The 17,271-nt window shown below is 43.3% G+C and overlaps 1 protein-coding gene across 3 annotated transcripts in view; it reads right to left on the bottom strand.

Annotated features, from left to right (window-relative positions):
- LOC310879442 (histone-lysine N-methyltransferase EHMT1-like) overlaps positions 1 to 16,476 on the bottom strand; it is a 36,935-nt gene extending 20,459 nt beyond the window's left edge. Inside the window, exons 1-6 of one of the 3 annotated variants that reach the window (XM_083794135.1) lie at positions 16,450 to 16,476; positions 3,208 to 3,295; positions 2,513 to 3,060; positions 1,969 to 2,401; positions 1,681 to 1,829; positions 199 to 360 (exon numbers count right to left, since the gene is read on the bottom strand). In XM_083794135.1, the coding sequence (XP_083650261.1) occupies positions 199 to 360; positions 1,681 to 1,829; positions 1,969 to 2,401; positions 2,513 to 3,060; positions 3,208 to 3,295; positions 16,450 to 16,470 (1,401 nt within the window). In that variant the 5' untranslated portion in view covers positions 16,471 to 16,476. Of the gene's footprint in view, positions 1 to 198; positions 361 to 1,680; positions 1,830 to 1,968; positions 2,402 to 2,512; positions 3,061 to 3,207; positions 3,296 to 6,610; positions 6,726 to 6,818; positions 6,936 to 16,449 lie in introns of those variants that run through there. The other 2 variants (XM_083794136.1, XM_083794134.1) reach the window with 2 other exon arrangements.
- Positions 16,477 to 17,271: the final 795 nt, after the last annotated feature.

Raw genomic sequence — 17,271 nt, 5'->3', positions numbered from 1 at the left:
TCAGTGATATATAGCCATATCAGCCCTATAAGTAAATTGAGTGCATTTAATACTGAAGGTCAGTCATCCTCTCGGCACTCATTGCCCACATCTCTCTTCAATGGCCCGTCCCAAAAAAGCAGAAACGCTACGCAAGTATTTTAAAAAGCCAACGCCGTAACAAGGCCAATACTAAAATAAACTGTCTTTTGTTCCAACCTGTGAGGCGGGTTCAGACGAGCTTGTTTCCTGGGTGACGCAGACACTTCCATCTCTGGGCGGTTGCTCCTCCTCTTCGTCCGACTCGTCTCCGTCCTCCGACTCGTCCTCCTCAGACTCATTTTCGACTCGCTCCCCATTCACATTAGCCAGCTGTTTGGGCTAATGATGTGTGAAATGAGACAAAAAAAAAAAAGGAATGGAGATTATTCAAACTGGCATCCTTAAAATAGCCAATAGATAATCTTACGTGTCCCATCGCGGCCCGTTGTGAGCTTGTAGATCTGCTATGTTCGCTATTCATCGTACGACGCATGTATAAAGGGCTTAAGTACATCCGTTGTAAGGTTATTACACTTAGTCAGACAATGGGAATTAGCTCAGTCCCATCAGTCACCCAGTAGCGTATGGCTATTTCTCAGTCAACTGACACACTCTTCATAACAGTTTTGGTTACAATGTGGGTATGATGATCCAACGTTACCTAAATGCACAGAGATCGAATGCTGGAAGTATAGACAGTATGTCCAAACATCTCATCTTTGGCCTATCGTGTGTATGGCGCTGTCCTTTTTCAACTAAACTATATGTTCCATTTTCTCTGGATGTGTTGTATGTGTGCCACAATGTGTTGCGTTTCCACATCAGCTATTAGATTATGGCTCTGCTGCATCACTTCTACAGAGAATAAATCTGTAGCTGCCCAAAAAACTGAAAGACAGACAGACGAGGCACAAGTTAAGCCTGTAAAAAATACCCGTTATCGCTCCTTGCAGCCATTTTCTTTTCTTTCTTTTTACAGTTTTTCATGTACAAACTTCTCTTCAACTGGCATTTCAGATAATGTTCCATAGAACGTTTCATGAAAATTGCTCAAAAATCCTGGCAGACAATCAGGTTTAAGCATTTTTCAAACTGCTCAAAATGGAAGAAAATCTGAGGGCAGACTGGCAGAGTTTACTAGTCAAAGTAATAGATGTGTTCTGCATGAGTCGATGGCTTTTGGCCAAACGAGGCATGAGTTATGCCTAATCAAAGTTTTCATTTTAAACGATTCATTCATTTTTAAACTTAACTAAAGCCCAACATTTTCATGAGATATAACTGTTTTTCATATAATTAAAAATGGAACAAAAGTCAGAACACGAAAGTTGTTTGGCATGAGGAGACGGATGTGTGTATCAAATTGTATTGCTGACGGTGAACGGTTCATGAGCTATGTCTGTTCAAAGTTAGCATTTTCAATTGAGTGCTATAGCGCCACCCTTTGGTCAATGGTTGTGGGCTCACCGTTTGGCCTAGCCCTCTACCATATTGCCAAGTTATGCGAAAACTGACTGCATGGTTAAGACAGAACTGTATTTTTGACGGAAGAACGAGAAGAAGGAAAAACATACGAATACAATAAGGAACCATAGGCCCTTCGGGCTTGGCCCCTTAAAAAACAAATCATCAACAATATTTAAAGGGAAGGGCAAAGACCTGTTGGCTCTCCGCCGAGCGTTGTAGCTGCTGAAACATCTCCAGCACGGTTCGCTGCCGTAGAACTTTGGCTTTCTTCTTGGGGACAAAGCTGTAGGTTCCCATCTTCCTCTTCTTTTTACGAGATGGCATGACTCCTGAGAGAGAGACTGGGGTAACACAAAAAAATAATTTTGTGAGCGGATAGTGAGTGGTGCAAATGTTCCATTCCCGTCTATAGATAACCTCAAAACCAGACAAAGTTTATATCATGCATGCATGCTCTCATTGGATCCAGTGCAGTCTAACCTAGACTAGGCTTGGCTGGGGCTGGCCTTGGGGCTGAAACCACGGCCGACGCTGGGGCTGCTGGTGGTGAGCATGAAGTTGCTGGAACCGAATCTGGCGTTTCCGCTGGGCTCTGAGGTAGCTGGGTCTGCGTGGCGGTCGGCTGCGTGGCGGTCGGCTGCGTGGCGGTCGGCTGCGTGGCGGTCGGCTGCGTGGCGGTCGGCTGCGTGGCGGTCGGCTGCGTGACGGTCGGCTGCGTGGCGGTCGGCTGCGTGGCTGTCGTCTGCTTGGCTGTCGGCTGCGTGGCTGTCGGCTGCGTGGCGGTCGGCTGCGTGACGGTCGGCTGCATGACGGTCGGCTGCGTGGCGGTCAGCAGCGGGGCGATCTCCTCCTGTGGCGTAACGGGACCCTCCACTTTTGCGCCGTTGCCTTCTCTTAGTTCCCTGTTCAGAAGCTGTAAACGACAAGAACCAAGCCTTTATGATCCAGCCTTTATGTGTTACTATGTAAAAAGATTTTTAGATCATTCCCATCCAGCTTATGTGTTGTCGGCTATATTGGTTACCTTTTGTGCCAGGCTTACAGCAGGCCTGGACATGGTCTTGCGTGCTCGGTTTGTTATAATGAGTGGTGGAGGAGAAGTACTAGGTGCAGGACAATGCAATGGGGCTATGCCATTTTTAGTATCTGTCTGTGACGCCCCTTGTCCAAAAGTGGTTCCGGCACTGGTGTCTGTCCTTAGTGCACCCAAACTCGGGCCACGACCAGATGCCGAGGATGGTCCGCTTTTGACCATATGTCCTAGCATTGTGTGGGGCAATGAGGGAAACCACTTAGCATTCTGTGAGGTAACCCCCAACCTCGATGATGCCGCCACAGAACTACTCTCCTGCTGCTTGCTGAGGATTAATCCATTGCTTCCGGTAACAGAACCATGCGGCAGCTCCCTCTCCAACATTCCATTCTCATTGACCAACAATAACATTTTGCTGTCCTCTGAAAGGCTGTGCTTCGGGCTCCTATGTCTGCTACTGTATTCTGTGCCCTCATAGGTCCCATTTAGTGTTGCGTCACTTCCAGGCGGAGGACCAAGTCTGGTTGCAGCCTCCCGGTCTGTAAAAAGGAAGAAGGAAAGAAAAGTCTAAAAGGTCAAACGAAAACCATTCAAAATTAAAGCAGGTCAATACAGTGACTCCTTTATGAACTTTACATGACAAATTAACCAGTATAAAGACAAATATTTAAATGTATTTATATCACCTCTCTCTTCTCCATTGTTAGGAGAATCCATTCCTTCTTTCCCTGTGGGCTCTCCTTTACCCACGCTATCCTTGGCCAGGCCAGGAGGCTGATGAAAAGAATACAGTTCAGGAATAGTATATTAGTGAATTATTAATCTACATAAACCTTTTAAATGCATGGCTGTCGTGTGTGTGTGTGTGTGTGTGTGTGTGTGTGTGTGTGTGTGTGTGTGTGTGTGTGTGTGTGTGGAGGGGGGGGGGGGGGGGGCAGTCATTTCGAGAGCATAGATTACTCAAGTTGTTCAAATGCAAAAGTAAAGAAATTACAGCATGAGGGAAAGCCAATTGAATTATGTATGACACTTATTAGCTCCAGCTAAAACAATTCAAAACAATCTCCAGCACCCATAGAGGCTGTTAAAAGGTAAAACCAGTAAATATCCCTCCTCTATCACCTGCCAACCCATGCACCAGGCTAGACTGCTGGCCACTCTGCAGTTGCAGGCAGCAGACGACCAGACCGCTTCTAAAAGCATGGGAAAATATCTGCTCTGAAGCAGGTGACAACAGAGGCCCTCTACCGAGGGAATGTTTTACAGAGAGCATCTGTATCTCACCCACTGTCATTTTTCAGAGACTCTTATGTAACTCTTGTGTTGTCTACTCATCGTCACTTACACAGTGACGATGCGTAACACAGTGGCAACTTGCCAAACCAAAAGCTAAAAGGAAGAGGATATTATTGGATTCACGTCAGTTTGTCCTTCAACATCACCACAGCCAGTGCCTGTATATTCAGTCACCTCATTCTCTGGGTCTTTAGGGGATAATAGAGTGAAGACAGACCTACAGACAGACTGTGTGTCAGCTTATTGTCCACTGTGTCCTCGATTTAGGCCTCACCCTTAACATGAACAGAATCCCATTTCATACCTCCCCACATTCTCTCAATTAATCACCAGAGAATGTCAACCAAGATTAATCTAAAGCAGATAAGACTTTATATAGCCCATGATCCAAAGGCCTACTAGAGGCAGGAGGAAGACTAGTTTGCATGTGTGTTAACAAAAGGGCTCCAGCAAGGAAACAGACAAAGAAGTCTCTCCTCAATGCCTTCAACAATGAAACACACAGAATGAGCTGCGGCTAGTGAGAGAGACTGAATGGTCAAATGTAGGACTAGTAACTCTGAACTGAACAGCAGGATCATTTAGACGAGTAATTCACCAAACATAAACCTGAATGATTATTTTTTTTGGGGGGGGGGATCTTACTTAGAGACTGAAGCAGCAACATTAAAGCTGATGATGACTGTGAGGGCCTGTTCCAGGGGAGGACAGACCCTGTGACCAGCACAACAGTGAGTTCTTTACAGAGAACATGGAGGACAAGATCTAAAGCCTCTATGGATTGGAGGCATCTGGAGGAATGCCGACGTAAAGGGCAGAGAGAGAGGAAGAACCCTTTAGTTTTCCCTTTATGGATTTTAGGAATGTAAGAGGAAATACTGTCCTCAGATGTCCCCCTAGTGGATGGAAAAGGAAACCACACACGTTAGAGAAAGAAACGGGAGGGGGAGGGGAGAAAGAGAAAGCAGTCTGCAGATCTCTGCCATTTTGTAAGCAGACTGTTTACGGACACAGCATGCCCATTGCAGCAGCTTTCCACTAGATGGTGAAGGTAGTAGGGGCAGCATTCTAGAGACGTGCCGAAAAGAGTTCTATATACCTAATGACCTACAAGTTCTCATGACAATGAATCTGCGCAAAACTAAAATAAATGATCAATGTCCTTCAAAAAACAAACAGATTGAAGCTTCAACAATGATCAAACAAGCAATGACTTCAAATCTGAATAAACTGATATGGCCTCAGCAGATTAAAAAAAAATATATATATATATATATATATATATTTATTCTAAACATAATAGTTTATGGTGCCGATGTCACTGTAGCTGAAAATACAGCTTGGGCTATTTCTGAACCAGTGTACTCTGTCTGGAGAGAACCCTACGACAGGAAGAGGATATGGTGCCTAGTGTCGAGGCCTTCAAGTGAACACAAACGTAACTTATCTTCCACAACGGGCTACATAGCTATGCCTGAAAAATGTGTCCACCTTGAGACTACCTTTGAAGGAGCAGGAGCACATGCTTACATAATGGGTTCTTTTCTATGTGACTGACAGCTCAAGGGTGCCAGTAGCCCCACACCGAGAGCAGGAAGACACAGCAGCCACGCAAAAGGCCACCACTGCATGTATATATACGGGAAACAATCATCTCTCTCATCTTTTTTTAGTTATCTTTATATTAACCCAAGAAGGTACAGGCAATAACCAGGTCAATGGATTAGTTGACATCAGTTGATTGATAACTGCACAAACTGAGGACATTTGTAATGTATCATCATATCATCCCCCATTCCACAGGACAGCTTGTTTCTTTGGGTCTTTTAATCATTGTGTCCTGTGTGTGTGTGTGTGTGTGTGTGTGTGTGTGTGTCTGTTCAAGTATGTCCCTGATTGTATTGTACTGTATGGCTGGGTTTAGGTTGTCCATCATGCTTGCCCCATGAGATCTCATTAGACTGCCCGTGAGGGATAGTTGGAAGTAACACAAGATGGACAGAGAGAGAGGGGGGAGAGAGACAGACAGACAGAGGGAGACAGGCAGAAGGAGAGAGAGAGAGACAGAGAAAGAGAGGGAGACAGGCAGAAGGAGAGAGAGAGAGAGAGAAAGAGAGGGAGACAGGCAGAAGGAGAGAGAGAGAGACAGGCAGAGAGAGAGAGAAAGAGACAGAGGCAGGCAGAAAGACAGACAGACAGAAGGTAAAAACAGACATGCATGGTCTGAGCCTAAAACATCTGCCAGGAACGTAAATACCATTGTGCCTGATCTCCATGATGAAGTCAGGCTGCTCCTCCAACATCACAAATGAAACCATTTGCCTTGTGCAGTGATTACTCTCAACACAGTTTTGAGTTCTCCATGAAAAAATTAACTGTGCTAACGATGAAGAGCTCTCCAACAACAGGATCCAAGACGCTGGCTTGAAACCAATGACACAGCACTGTTTGCAGTCTTCCTACCCCCCAGCCTTTGAGGCAGAGCTAGAGCCACGGGCTACTGTACCTGCAACAGCAAAGAATCCTCAAATTCACCAAGAGCTCGGGAGGAAAAGGACTGTGATCAGTGTATGTGTGTTTTGTGCGTGTGTGATCAAGCAGAAAAAAAGAAAAAACATCTCACTAGAAGACAAATCACAGCTGAAATATTCATGTCTGGAGAAAGAAACAAGAAAATAAAAAAGACCAGAAACAGAGCATGTGTATCACCTTTAGAGGTCCATTCAGAACCAATCAAGGATAATCAGTAAAGCTTTTCCTGTGTTAAATGTGTTCCTGTAGCAAACATCATACCTGCTGTCTTCTCATGGCCTCCATTGAGAAGGAGAGCGTGGGTAAGAGAAAGAGAGGGAACTGTGTGCGTGTGTGCATGTGTGAGTAAGCATGTGTGAGTGTGTGCGCGTGTGTGCGAGTGAGATAGAGAGAAAGAGAGAGAGCGAGAGAGCGGGAGTCTCGAACAGATTGTTCCTGTTTTCCTTTCTCGCCCCACATGCATATTCACCTCAGTGGTCATGTGACCTGGTGGCTCCCTCTACTGGTCTCTCTCAGAGAGACCAGATCTTCTCAGTCTCTTCCAGATCTAAATGGCATGTCCTCCTCAATTCCAGCTCTAAAGCCTTCAGGAACGTTATGGAGAAAGGGATATCAAAAAGTGAGACTTTAGATTTGATTGTAAAAATAAGAACCTACCGCTCTCTCCACCAAAGGAGAACAATGCACAATATGACCCTTCAGAATGCCACCTTTGAGACCTTTGTGTGCAATGAGCTGCAGGGCAGGCCGTGCACAAAATAAAAACTGTGGGGACACATGATCGGCAGACACCATATCCCACAGACGAAATAACAGAGCTAGATGGGTTTAGACTAGAGGAAATACTTATGAGATGTTTAATAGTCATCAGAAGAGGACCAGCAATTAGCTATATGAACATCCTCAATCACTGAAGAGACTTTAGCACAAAAAGGCTCTGCTAAGGTTTATTTTCTATTTGTGCAGCAGAGAAATATTTACGGGCTGTGAGATATAGGCGATCAGACAGTTAGAAGGCCCTGAGTATTATGAACACAGGCTTCTAGTTGAAGTGTACTACCGTAACCACACTCTAAACATAAAGAGTGTAAGAGGACACCTCACTGCAGGCACGTGTTGCAGTTGGGTAACAATGGCTAGGATGTGTCCTGTACACAAGACAAAGCCTGGATCTTATAAATGTTACATTGCTAGACAATTAACAAACATGTTCAAAGCATTTAGCAGAATCTTTTGTCCTCTGACTACACGTAACAAAGTCTAAAGGCCTATGGTACACCCTACCAAATGTAGAGACGACACAAACAGATCCAGAGTTCTCCAACAAACAAGGGTCTTAAGTTCATTGTATCGTACTACACTTGCACTGCAGACGACATCTACCAACAGATGCAGTGTTTCCAGGCCCATTACAGATAATACTTCCTGTATATACATACACCCAGAACGATAACTTTAAGGGGATTCAAATTCCTGTTGTACAGGATTCTATAAATAGGCTATCCTTCTTCCCCCCACCCATGACCTCGTCAGGAACATACACTACTGGTGTCAGTAGAGCTGGGTGATATAACTAATAAGTATTATCACTGGTATATTTATGAACCAATCAAAAAGGAGATGCAACAGATATCTTTTTATTTTTTTTGTTCTCTTTTACTTTTCTCTTAAAACATCATTCATATCATATTGGAGAATTTATAAACCATTTAGTATCTTCTACCAATCAACGACTTAAAGCACCAAGACAAGCGTGTAAGGACATGACATGGGGTTTGACGCTTGAGGAATCTACAAAGAGGAAAGTGGAGATCCCAATGATCACCGCTTGTTCTCTCTTTCTCCAACAATACCCAAGGTAACCATGAAAAGAGCCTGAAAAAGGAAGTCTGCCTCCAATAAGCAGAAAGGAGGGAGCAGCGCCAGACAGTAGGGCTCCACGCGCTAACATCTAGCAGCTACCCACACGTGCACCCTCCTCCCTTGTCAAGTCACATGGCCAGCACTCAGCACTGTAGAAAGCTCTGGCACGGCCTTTACTTTTCTGGGCATGCTCAGATCGGTCCGTGTGACGTTTTTCCCATATAGAAGGAAGAAGAAAGGGGGAAGAAACGATCATGCAGCCATTTGTGAAACAAGAGCTGTCAAAAGCTTCTGAATCAGCCATACATGTCACAGACTAGTACCCTTGAGAGGAGCAATAGATGGATAACATCCGTCTGTTTATTTTTTCCACTGTCAATGACACAGGTCCCTCTCCAGTTTTTCACAACACCAATATGTCACAACACCAATATTATGGCTCAACTGTGCCACGACATTTAAAGATTATCTGTAATATAAATTCGGTTTGAATGTAACATCTGAATGAGAATGATTTGGCAGCAACAAGCTACGCCTAGAATCCCTATTCATGTGTTTACATTGAATGAAGAGGGTAGCCTAAACTGTGAGGGAAGACAATATAGGCCTTTATGGAGAAAGACAAATCCTACACTGGGTTTTCCAACAAGGCCAAAAGCCTCAAATGTTCAATTCAATACAATTTCCATTAAGTCAAATGTTTAGAATTGTTGCTGATTTCAGCATGAAAAACTACATGGGAGTCACAGAGTCACTAATCTATGCCAGAGGAAATTAACCCAGTAAGACCTGTGCCATTAAACTTCTATCTCATGGAGCTTAGAGGGATAAAAGGTGCATTAGGTCCAATAAAATCACAATAAGCCCTTACTAAGGTCTTATTTTCTTTGTGTGTGTGTGTGTGTGTGTGTGTGTGATGTCTATTCTGTGACACATTTTATATATTTTCATGAACAATGCTCGCCAGTGAGACTCAACGTTTAACATGTTTTGTTGAAAACTAATGTCACAGTCTTCTTCTGGCTTAATAATACCACCATCACTGAAGAAAATACATTGCAAGAAGCTTGTATATTAGTCTACACACCAAGTTAATCCTAGTATTGGACAATACATAGAAGCACTATTATGACTGAGGGCCAAATACCGTTAGTTACGGTCTCACTGAGAGCAAAGAGCTTTATTTCATGCAGCACATGTGGGCGGAGGTTATGAAGGACGAAGGATGCATTGAGTCCCTGGTGACCTGCCATCGCTCAGCGAACCCGGCATGTCTTTCAGAACAGGCTTGAAGCCTTCAGATGATTACAGCATGTGCACTGCAGTACAGGTGTTTGCTACTCGCATTTCAGTAGAGAAAGAAAAAGGAAGAAAACCTGTGTCTAATTCTAACAAACTACATCTAGGGAGGATTGTCTTGTTATGATGGGAAATATATTAAAGTCTAACTCTAAACATTAAATTATCTTTATTGTTAATGGCAATTGTTTGTGTTAGGGACAAGATGACGTAAATCTTCCCTTCATTGTCAATGGCGTTTTAAAACAAACATTGAACTAAAAACAAACATTAAACATTAAACCAAAAACAAATGTCTTCACTGGAAATAGACGATGTATAAGCTCACGTGTCTCTCTCATTGCTATGCATTGTGAGACTGTAGATCTGCTATTTAACCGAATATTCACCCCCAATATAGAGATGCTAGAGTTTGTGTTGTTAACTTATTCATGAGTAATACACAGTTACACATTAATTACACTATAATCAATATCCAGAGCCAAGGATTAAACAGATATGTTTGATTAAAGGGCCACTTTACAGAAATAATAAACATGATGTGGCAGTGTTTTCTGTGGGTGGGGGGTATTTTGAACTTTATTTCCAATCCTTTGATGTCACTGACTTCCTGGACTAGTGTTCCCTTGACTTCCTGGACTACAGTGATCCCTGTAGTTCCAGTGTCTCCAAGTCGGACTACACAACATTTAGTTCAGCCAGCACCTCCACAGTGAAGGTCACTATCATACTCCCACAATCACTTAAACACCATCTAACAGCACTAATATTTGCAGACCCAATACACATTACAATACACATATTTACCTATTAATACAGGTTGAAACAAATGCATATTAATGATTTTAACTAACAAAATAGCAAACGAAAGTTAAAGATAAGCTCCAACCACAGCCCTCTCTCTTCCCCCGAGCACTTGGCTACCATCAGACTGTTGAACAAGGCCTGAAGTGAACACCGCCTGTCACCAGGATGGCCTGTCACACTTTAATTTAACCTACTGTATTTCCTACTGTTGGCATATACCATAGACTTCGTTCTTATGTCTAACCTCATGTACCTGTTTTATTTCATGCAGAACATGTGGGCGGAGGTTATGAAGGATGCTTATATGTAGATATCTATGATTTTTCTTTTGACAGGTTTCTTATTTCGTTTTTCTCCACACTCTCTCTATTAACATCCATGCGTGTGTGTGTGTGTGTGTGTGTGTGTGTGTGTCTGTCTGTCCTTCTCTCTGGAGCTAATCTTGCAAAACCGCTGGACCAAACAGTGCCAAACTCATCAAGTACCTCCACCTTTTTAACAAATGTTTCAGTGTTTCCCCTAGGTTTACTGCAGGGGCGGTCTAGGCAGGACGATGTGCGCAGGGGTGACTCTGGAGCTGAGCTTGCGCTTCGTGAAACAGAGAGCAGAGTAGGAGAGAAAGACAGTAACAACGCAGTAGAAACATTCTCCATGTGAAAAGTGATTTTAGATCAGTTATGTGGTTATTTGGCATTATTAGCATCAGCCTAAAATACTATTTACCTGAAATGGGTGGGGTTAGCTAGGGGAAACAGTTTTTACTGTGGTTGCGCTCTCCTGCTTCTGACTGTCACTTATTACGACAGTAGTTCGCAGTTTACTATGAAAACCTGAAAAACCTGTCCATGAGTCACGCCTCGTGACATGCTCCATATATGGCCAAAACAGAATTAAATACATATGTTGATCTGACCTCATCAAACCCATTACACTGAGTCAAGACATTCTCCATATATGGCCAGTACAGAATTCATTACATCTGTTGATTTGACCTCATCAAACCCTTAGACCTCCATATATGGAGCTGACCTGTTCTGACAGATTCCATATGTTGATCTGACCTCATCAAACCCTGTACACTCAAGACACGCTCCATAATGGCCAGTACAGAATTCATTCCATATGTTAATCTGACCTCATCAAACCCTTAGATCTCCATATATGGAGCTGACCTGTTCTGACATCACAATGATGTTCTGACATCACTATGGTGACTCGACCAGCTCAACAGAATGATTGAGCTGGTCACCAGAACTATTAATCCGTGTATTATACACTGACATGTTAGTCTGATATCTACTGCTAATGTATCACTATGATTTTCTACTTGTTTTATTGCTTTTCTAGCACACACAAGACAAGAGCCTGTGATTCTATTTATGTGCCACTATCTAACTGCCTCATATTATTTCTATTTTAACCATGAATATTTGACATATTATATTAGGAATATTTAAAATAATGTGACTGGTTTTCCTTTATACTTTCTGCCTCTATTCTTTACATCCCATGACCCTTTCTTGAAAGTTTGGGAGCTATATTTTGGCATAAATGAGAATCCATCAATTTATTCAAATACAGTGGACCACTGACTTGTTATTTGCGGAATACATATTGGGTTCAACACATAACAGGGTCAAGTGGTTACTATGAACTAAAATCTTGAAATTCGTGCAAAGTGGAAACCCAAAGCATATGATAGATAATTTGAGTTTAAATTAAGTCATTCGAGTAAGTCATTCCAGTACGATATGAAAATCAACTTGCCTTTCCTTTAAATTCTTATCATAGACTGTAAAACATGGACAAAGGGAGTCCCGTTGGTTTCTACATAAAGACCGTTTTGAAATTAGCCACATTTTCAGCAAAATTCAAATCCGCTATCTTTGAACTTCCAGCCCCGGAAAGAAAACCGTCTTCTCTCAGTAGACGCCCTAGGTATGTTTATACTTATAAACATAATACTTCATACATTAAAATACAAATATTAAATGGGACCATAATGGTAATTGAAAGAATACTTTAAACTAGCGACTCAAAGCATAGTATTTATTATGACAATGTTTATTAAGGTAATAATTCACCATTCATATGAAGAGCTCCATGAAATAGTTGCATGATGCCATGCCAGCCTTGCCAGGGCAGGAAGGAAGGGTTGCTGCCAAGCCTACAATACCAAAGCAACGTTCTGGAAGGGTTGCTGCCAAGCCTACTATACCAAAGCAACGTTCTGGAAGGGTTGCTGCCAAGCCTACTATACCAAAGCAACGCTGGTGAGACTGTCCGTCAATAATCCCTCTCCGAGGGTCGGGACTACAAACACAACCAGATGGCAAGGAATTAATGGAGTGTATTACCAGTTTACCACACTTTGTCCACTGTGTCTATCGCTGGAAATGGCAAAATCTCAGAGACAAATTATGACAAAGCACATCGGAAGTTAATGTAAACAAACAGTGGAGAGTTAGAGCATCTGCTAAATGCCTAAATTGTACATTATAGTGGTCAAGTGGTCAGGTGTGTTGACAATACAACAGTGAAGATTGGATATTGTCGACCTGACACAATGGTGCCAGCCAGGTGAACAACCTAGTCCTCAATGTCAGCCAAACTGCTGATTGTGGACTACAGGAAGTCAGACAAAAAGCACACCCCCATCTACATAGCTGGAGAGGGACAGCGACTTCAAATTCCTTGCCATTCACATAACAGAGAAACGCACCTGGAATGTGCACAGCAAACAATTGGTGAGGAAAGCACAGCAATGTCTCTACTTTACTTCCTCACAGTACGTTTTAACAGCGGGCGACAGCCAGACGAATTTTCCGGAAATGCATTATTTGCCCATGGGACCCGGCGAATACCGGCGATAGCAGGCGAACTGGCAATGGTCGAAAAGTGGGCGAGGCAACCTCATTGGCAACCTCATTGGCTGCTGCAGTTCGTTGGAGCCATGTGTGTCCACTGAAAAAACTCTTCTGTATTTTTATTGCATTTCGATCAATTCAGATCTTCATCAGGCAGGACCTATAGATATGTCCAGATGAAGATCTGAACTGATCGAAACGTTGATGACGCAGCATCATAGTGTGTGCAGACTCTATTTACCTTCTACAGAAGCACCACGAGAACATTCAAAACTTCTGGCATCACTGCCTGGTATGGGAACTGTACTGATATCAACGCCAACGGGTGGTGTGGAGTGAGTCATGGATATCAGTATAGGATATCATACATGGATATCAGTATATCAGTATATTCACTTAGCTAAAGTGAATGTGTGAAGCTTGTGAACTTCTCTCCATCCAGGACATATATATGGTGGACTCGCAGGAACATCAGAGATTGTTGCCATCCCAACCACTGACTGTTTCAGATGCTGCCACATGGCAAGTGGCTTGGCAGCCGAAAGGCCAATTCACTGGCATTAGAAATTCTAATGCCAGTGAATTGGCCTTTCGGATCGGGAAAAATCGGTATCGGTCTCAAAATCAAATTATCGGATCAGGAGCAAAAAAACTTGATCATAATCCTGATTGTCCCCAATTAGAATACTAAACAACTAGCCCCAGCCAATCAGGCTTATGAACGATCAGACCAGGGAAGAGCCTTCTAGAGAGTTGCGCAATGAGGGGGCAGAAAACAGCGACGGTTACATGGTTAATGAAACCGAAATAGATTCATAGATCTATAGATTCCAGCGCATTCCGTAAACCTTCGGTTCAGGGTTTTGTCACTATTCGCCAATTGACCTATAGCCAAAGCCCCTCCCCAAACTGCTATGGTCCAATCACAGCTAAGCATAACATGGGAGTATAGAGTAGGAGAGTAGCGACACGCTTTGATCTCGCCGCAAAGCGGGTCCCTATATGGGCTATAGTTCCAAACATTGCTCCTATGGCTGGAACTATCCCATTGAGATAGAGTGAGCACTTCCGCATTGGGATATGACGCTACCTAGCGTCGACGTCTGCATCTGTATATATATACACAGACTTGGGGGCATAGAGTATTAAAAGGATAGAGACTGAACTGGCGCGAAGCTCCGCCCCCTCCACTATTCATGTCAGTGGAAGTTGCTCAGTGGCGTTTTGAAGCCGCCGGAGGGACCTTCTATTTCCGCCTTTTGGGGCGCATTTCCGCATTTGACCTCCGAGCGCTCAATGTTAAAGCTCAGCTGCACGGGGTTTCCTCGTCATGAATCCATGGGTCCGCCTGCAGTCCTTCCTCTTACCACTAGGCCCCAGCGGGGGGGGGGGGTTTAAAAAAGAAATGTCACTCATATTTGTCCAGTGCATACAACAGGCCTTGTTGACGGATTTGGAAGAGATTTTGAAGGTTTGGTTCCAAAAGTGAACCAGTATTTAATGTGTAAAATCCATGATATTTACATTGGAATGAATGACCCCGGCTGGAAAGTGTCCAAGTGGGAGTGTCTAAGTGGGAGAGGGCGGGGCTTAGCTAAAGGTGAACAGATGTCTATGTAGAGTTGTAGACGACCTGGCCTGATGAAGTGAACGGGTGTGACGCAACTCTCTAATAGAAGGCTCTGGACCAGGGTAAGACTAATGTAACAGCGGGAAAATTAAACCCACATCTGTGCTCAGAGGAACCCATCCCACTCCAGAGTCCACGACACCACACGATAACAATAAAGAAACTTCAAAGCGTAAATGAGCTGGTAGATGGATACTACAGCGGTAGATTGGACTAATGAAACTTTTCGGGGAGGTCAGTAGGCCTAATATCAGGGGTTAAGGGGTTAATTTCAGTCAACGTTATCAGAATATTAGCTATTATTTATTTAAATTTGACATATTTTGCATATATTTGCATTTACAACTAAAATAAATGGTAATTGCAATATTTTAATATAAATTCAATCACGCAATAACACAAATGAAAATTTCCTTCATAGAAAGTAGAATAAATGCCCATTTAGATTGGGGGCGGGGTTTGGGTACAAAACAATCACAAACTATAAAAGTGGCATTTTAGCGCCCTCTGTCGCCCAAGAGTGGACCCTCTCTAACAAAAGACATACCGTACCATGCTCTTCTATAACACGCTTCTGACCGCAATACCTATTAAGCAATACGATTCAGGAGGACAATTTAATGTGTAAAACATTTGTCATTAAAACATTGATGGACAATGAGACTGTGTCAATGCTACACAGACACAGATAGACGACAGGAGGACTGTGCGCGCCATGTGATCTTAAAACACCGACTGTCTAAACTTAAAAACCGACATCACTTTGTTCACTAAGATCCATGCTCAGTGCTTTACATACGAGTTCACACTTCGCTAAGAGATAAAACACTAAAACAAGCAAGTTGTCAACATGTCACAATGTATTTGTAAGGTGCCCCGCGCTCAAATTTCAATGTTTCCTTTTAACCCAGAGGCTACAGATGTATCCGTTCCAAATGGATACATTTTGATACTGTAATCTCTCATAGTTTACACGTTGATAAGATAACACAGAGGACTTTTCAGTGCTGCGTTTTACAGACAAAACAGCTCAACCATTAAATCACAAGTATGAAACATTGTCTCGAATTGAGAACTGTTGTGCTTGGCTGCTAACTGCAGGCTACACTATTGGCGCTCGTGCCGGGGCCGTATAAAACAATACAAAACACGCCGTTTGTGCAAAGCGACATGTGCAAACACTGGGCACCATGCTGATCAATGCCCATCAATATTATTACAAGCTAAAACGGGCGCGTGCGCGATTTATTTTGTACCGCTAAAAAGCTGCTGGGCTGGAAGAAGCAAGCCAGCAGTACAGAGCAGCAGAGCAACGCGGCCCGGGAACATGTATGACGGAAAACCAACAGCACGGCTTTCAAAGCAACCGTGGCCGGCAATTCATGTTCCCGGGCTGAGCATCTTCCTGTGCTGCACATCCAGTTGCCCTCTCCCCGGGTCTTAATAGCACAAAACAAAAGGGTTGCCTTTTCTCCCCAGCGTGGAGAAAATGTACGAGCGACTGAGTTTCCCCTCCCCCGAAAATAGTGTTCAATGTGTATACATAATAATATTGTCGGTTGCGTGAACGCGGCGACCCCATGCAAGCAAAACGTAGCGACACAGACATAAAGCAAGCTTGTGTTCTCACTCACCTCGGTTCCTACCGAAGCCATGGATAGAAGCTCCACCCCCTTGTGCCTAGTGGCTACGTCATGCGTATCGATCTGTGAATCGTGATGCCACACCTGATTGAGAACATTATAAATAAATTAAGAAATACATACATAATTGATAATATTATCAATTATCAATTAATCTTTTCTCTAAAACCTTGACCATTTTGACTTTTCATTGCATAGTTCCAACTTCCACTTGACCCAAGCCAAGCCGTAAATACAATCAATAGATTGATCATTAAGTTTAGCTTATACAGACTATACCTTCTTATGTGAACCTACCAATGAATGTGCTGCTGCGTTTTGTACCATATGTCTATTGTCTAACCTCATGTACATAACTGCTGCGATGTGGGCCTGCTGCCACTTTTTTGTACCTTGTGTCTGACTCTGACCTCATACATAGCTGTTGCTTTTTACGGAGCTATGTTGAGTGGTCCCTTGACTCCCTTATGGAGCTGTGTGTGTGTGTGTGTGTGTGTGTGTGTGTGGCTGGGTGGCTGGGTGTCTGGCTGGGTGGGTGCGTCTGAGCACGAAAACAGCATGGTTGTATAGTGAACAGATGTCTCTACACAGATTGAGACCCTCCCTGTCCCACATTGTGATCGACTGGCAGGCATCAGTGTTCAAATGCCATAATCCCCTAATAGTTGTCTTTCGGTTGTAAAGCTCTCTCGTTGTCTTTTTCAGCAAGATGTGTTAAGCCTGTTAAACACCATAAGAAATATCCCCTGGGCTACACTAAGCCGACCATACTACCCAAGACCAAAATTGGCATTTAAAAACAAAATGTAAGAC

Source organism: Protomyctophum parallelum, assembly GCF_964188405.1.
Source record: "Protomyctophum parallelum genome assembly, chromosome: 21".
Taxonomy (NCBI): Eukaryota; Metazoa; Chordata; class Actinopteri; order Myctophiformes; family Myctophidae; genus Protomyctophum; species Protomyctophum parallelum.
The sequence above is the reverse complement of the archived record's forward strand: the minus strand, read 5'-3'. Positions and strand labels throughout refer to the sequence as shown.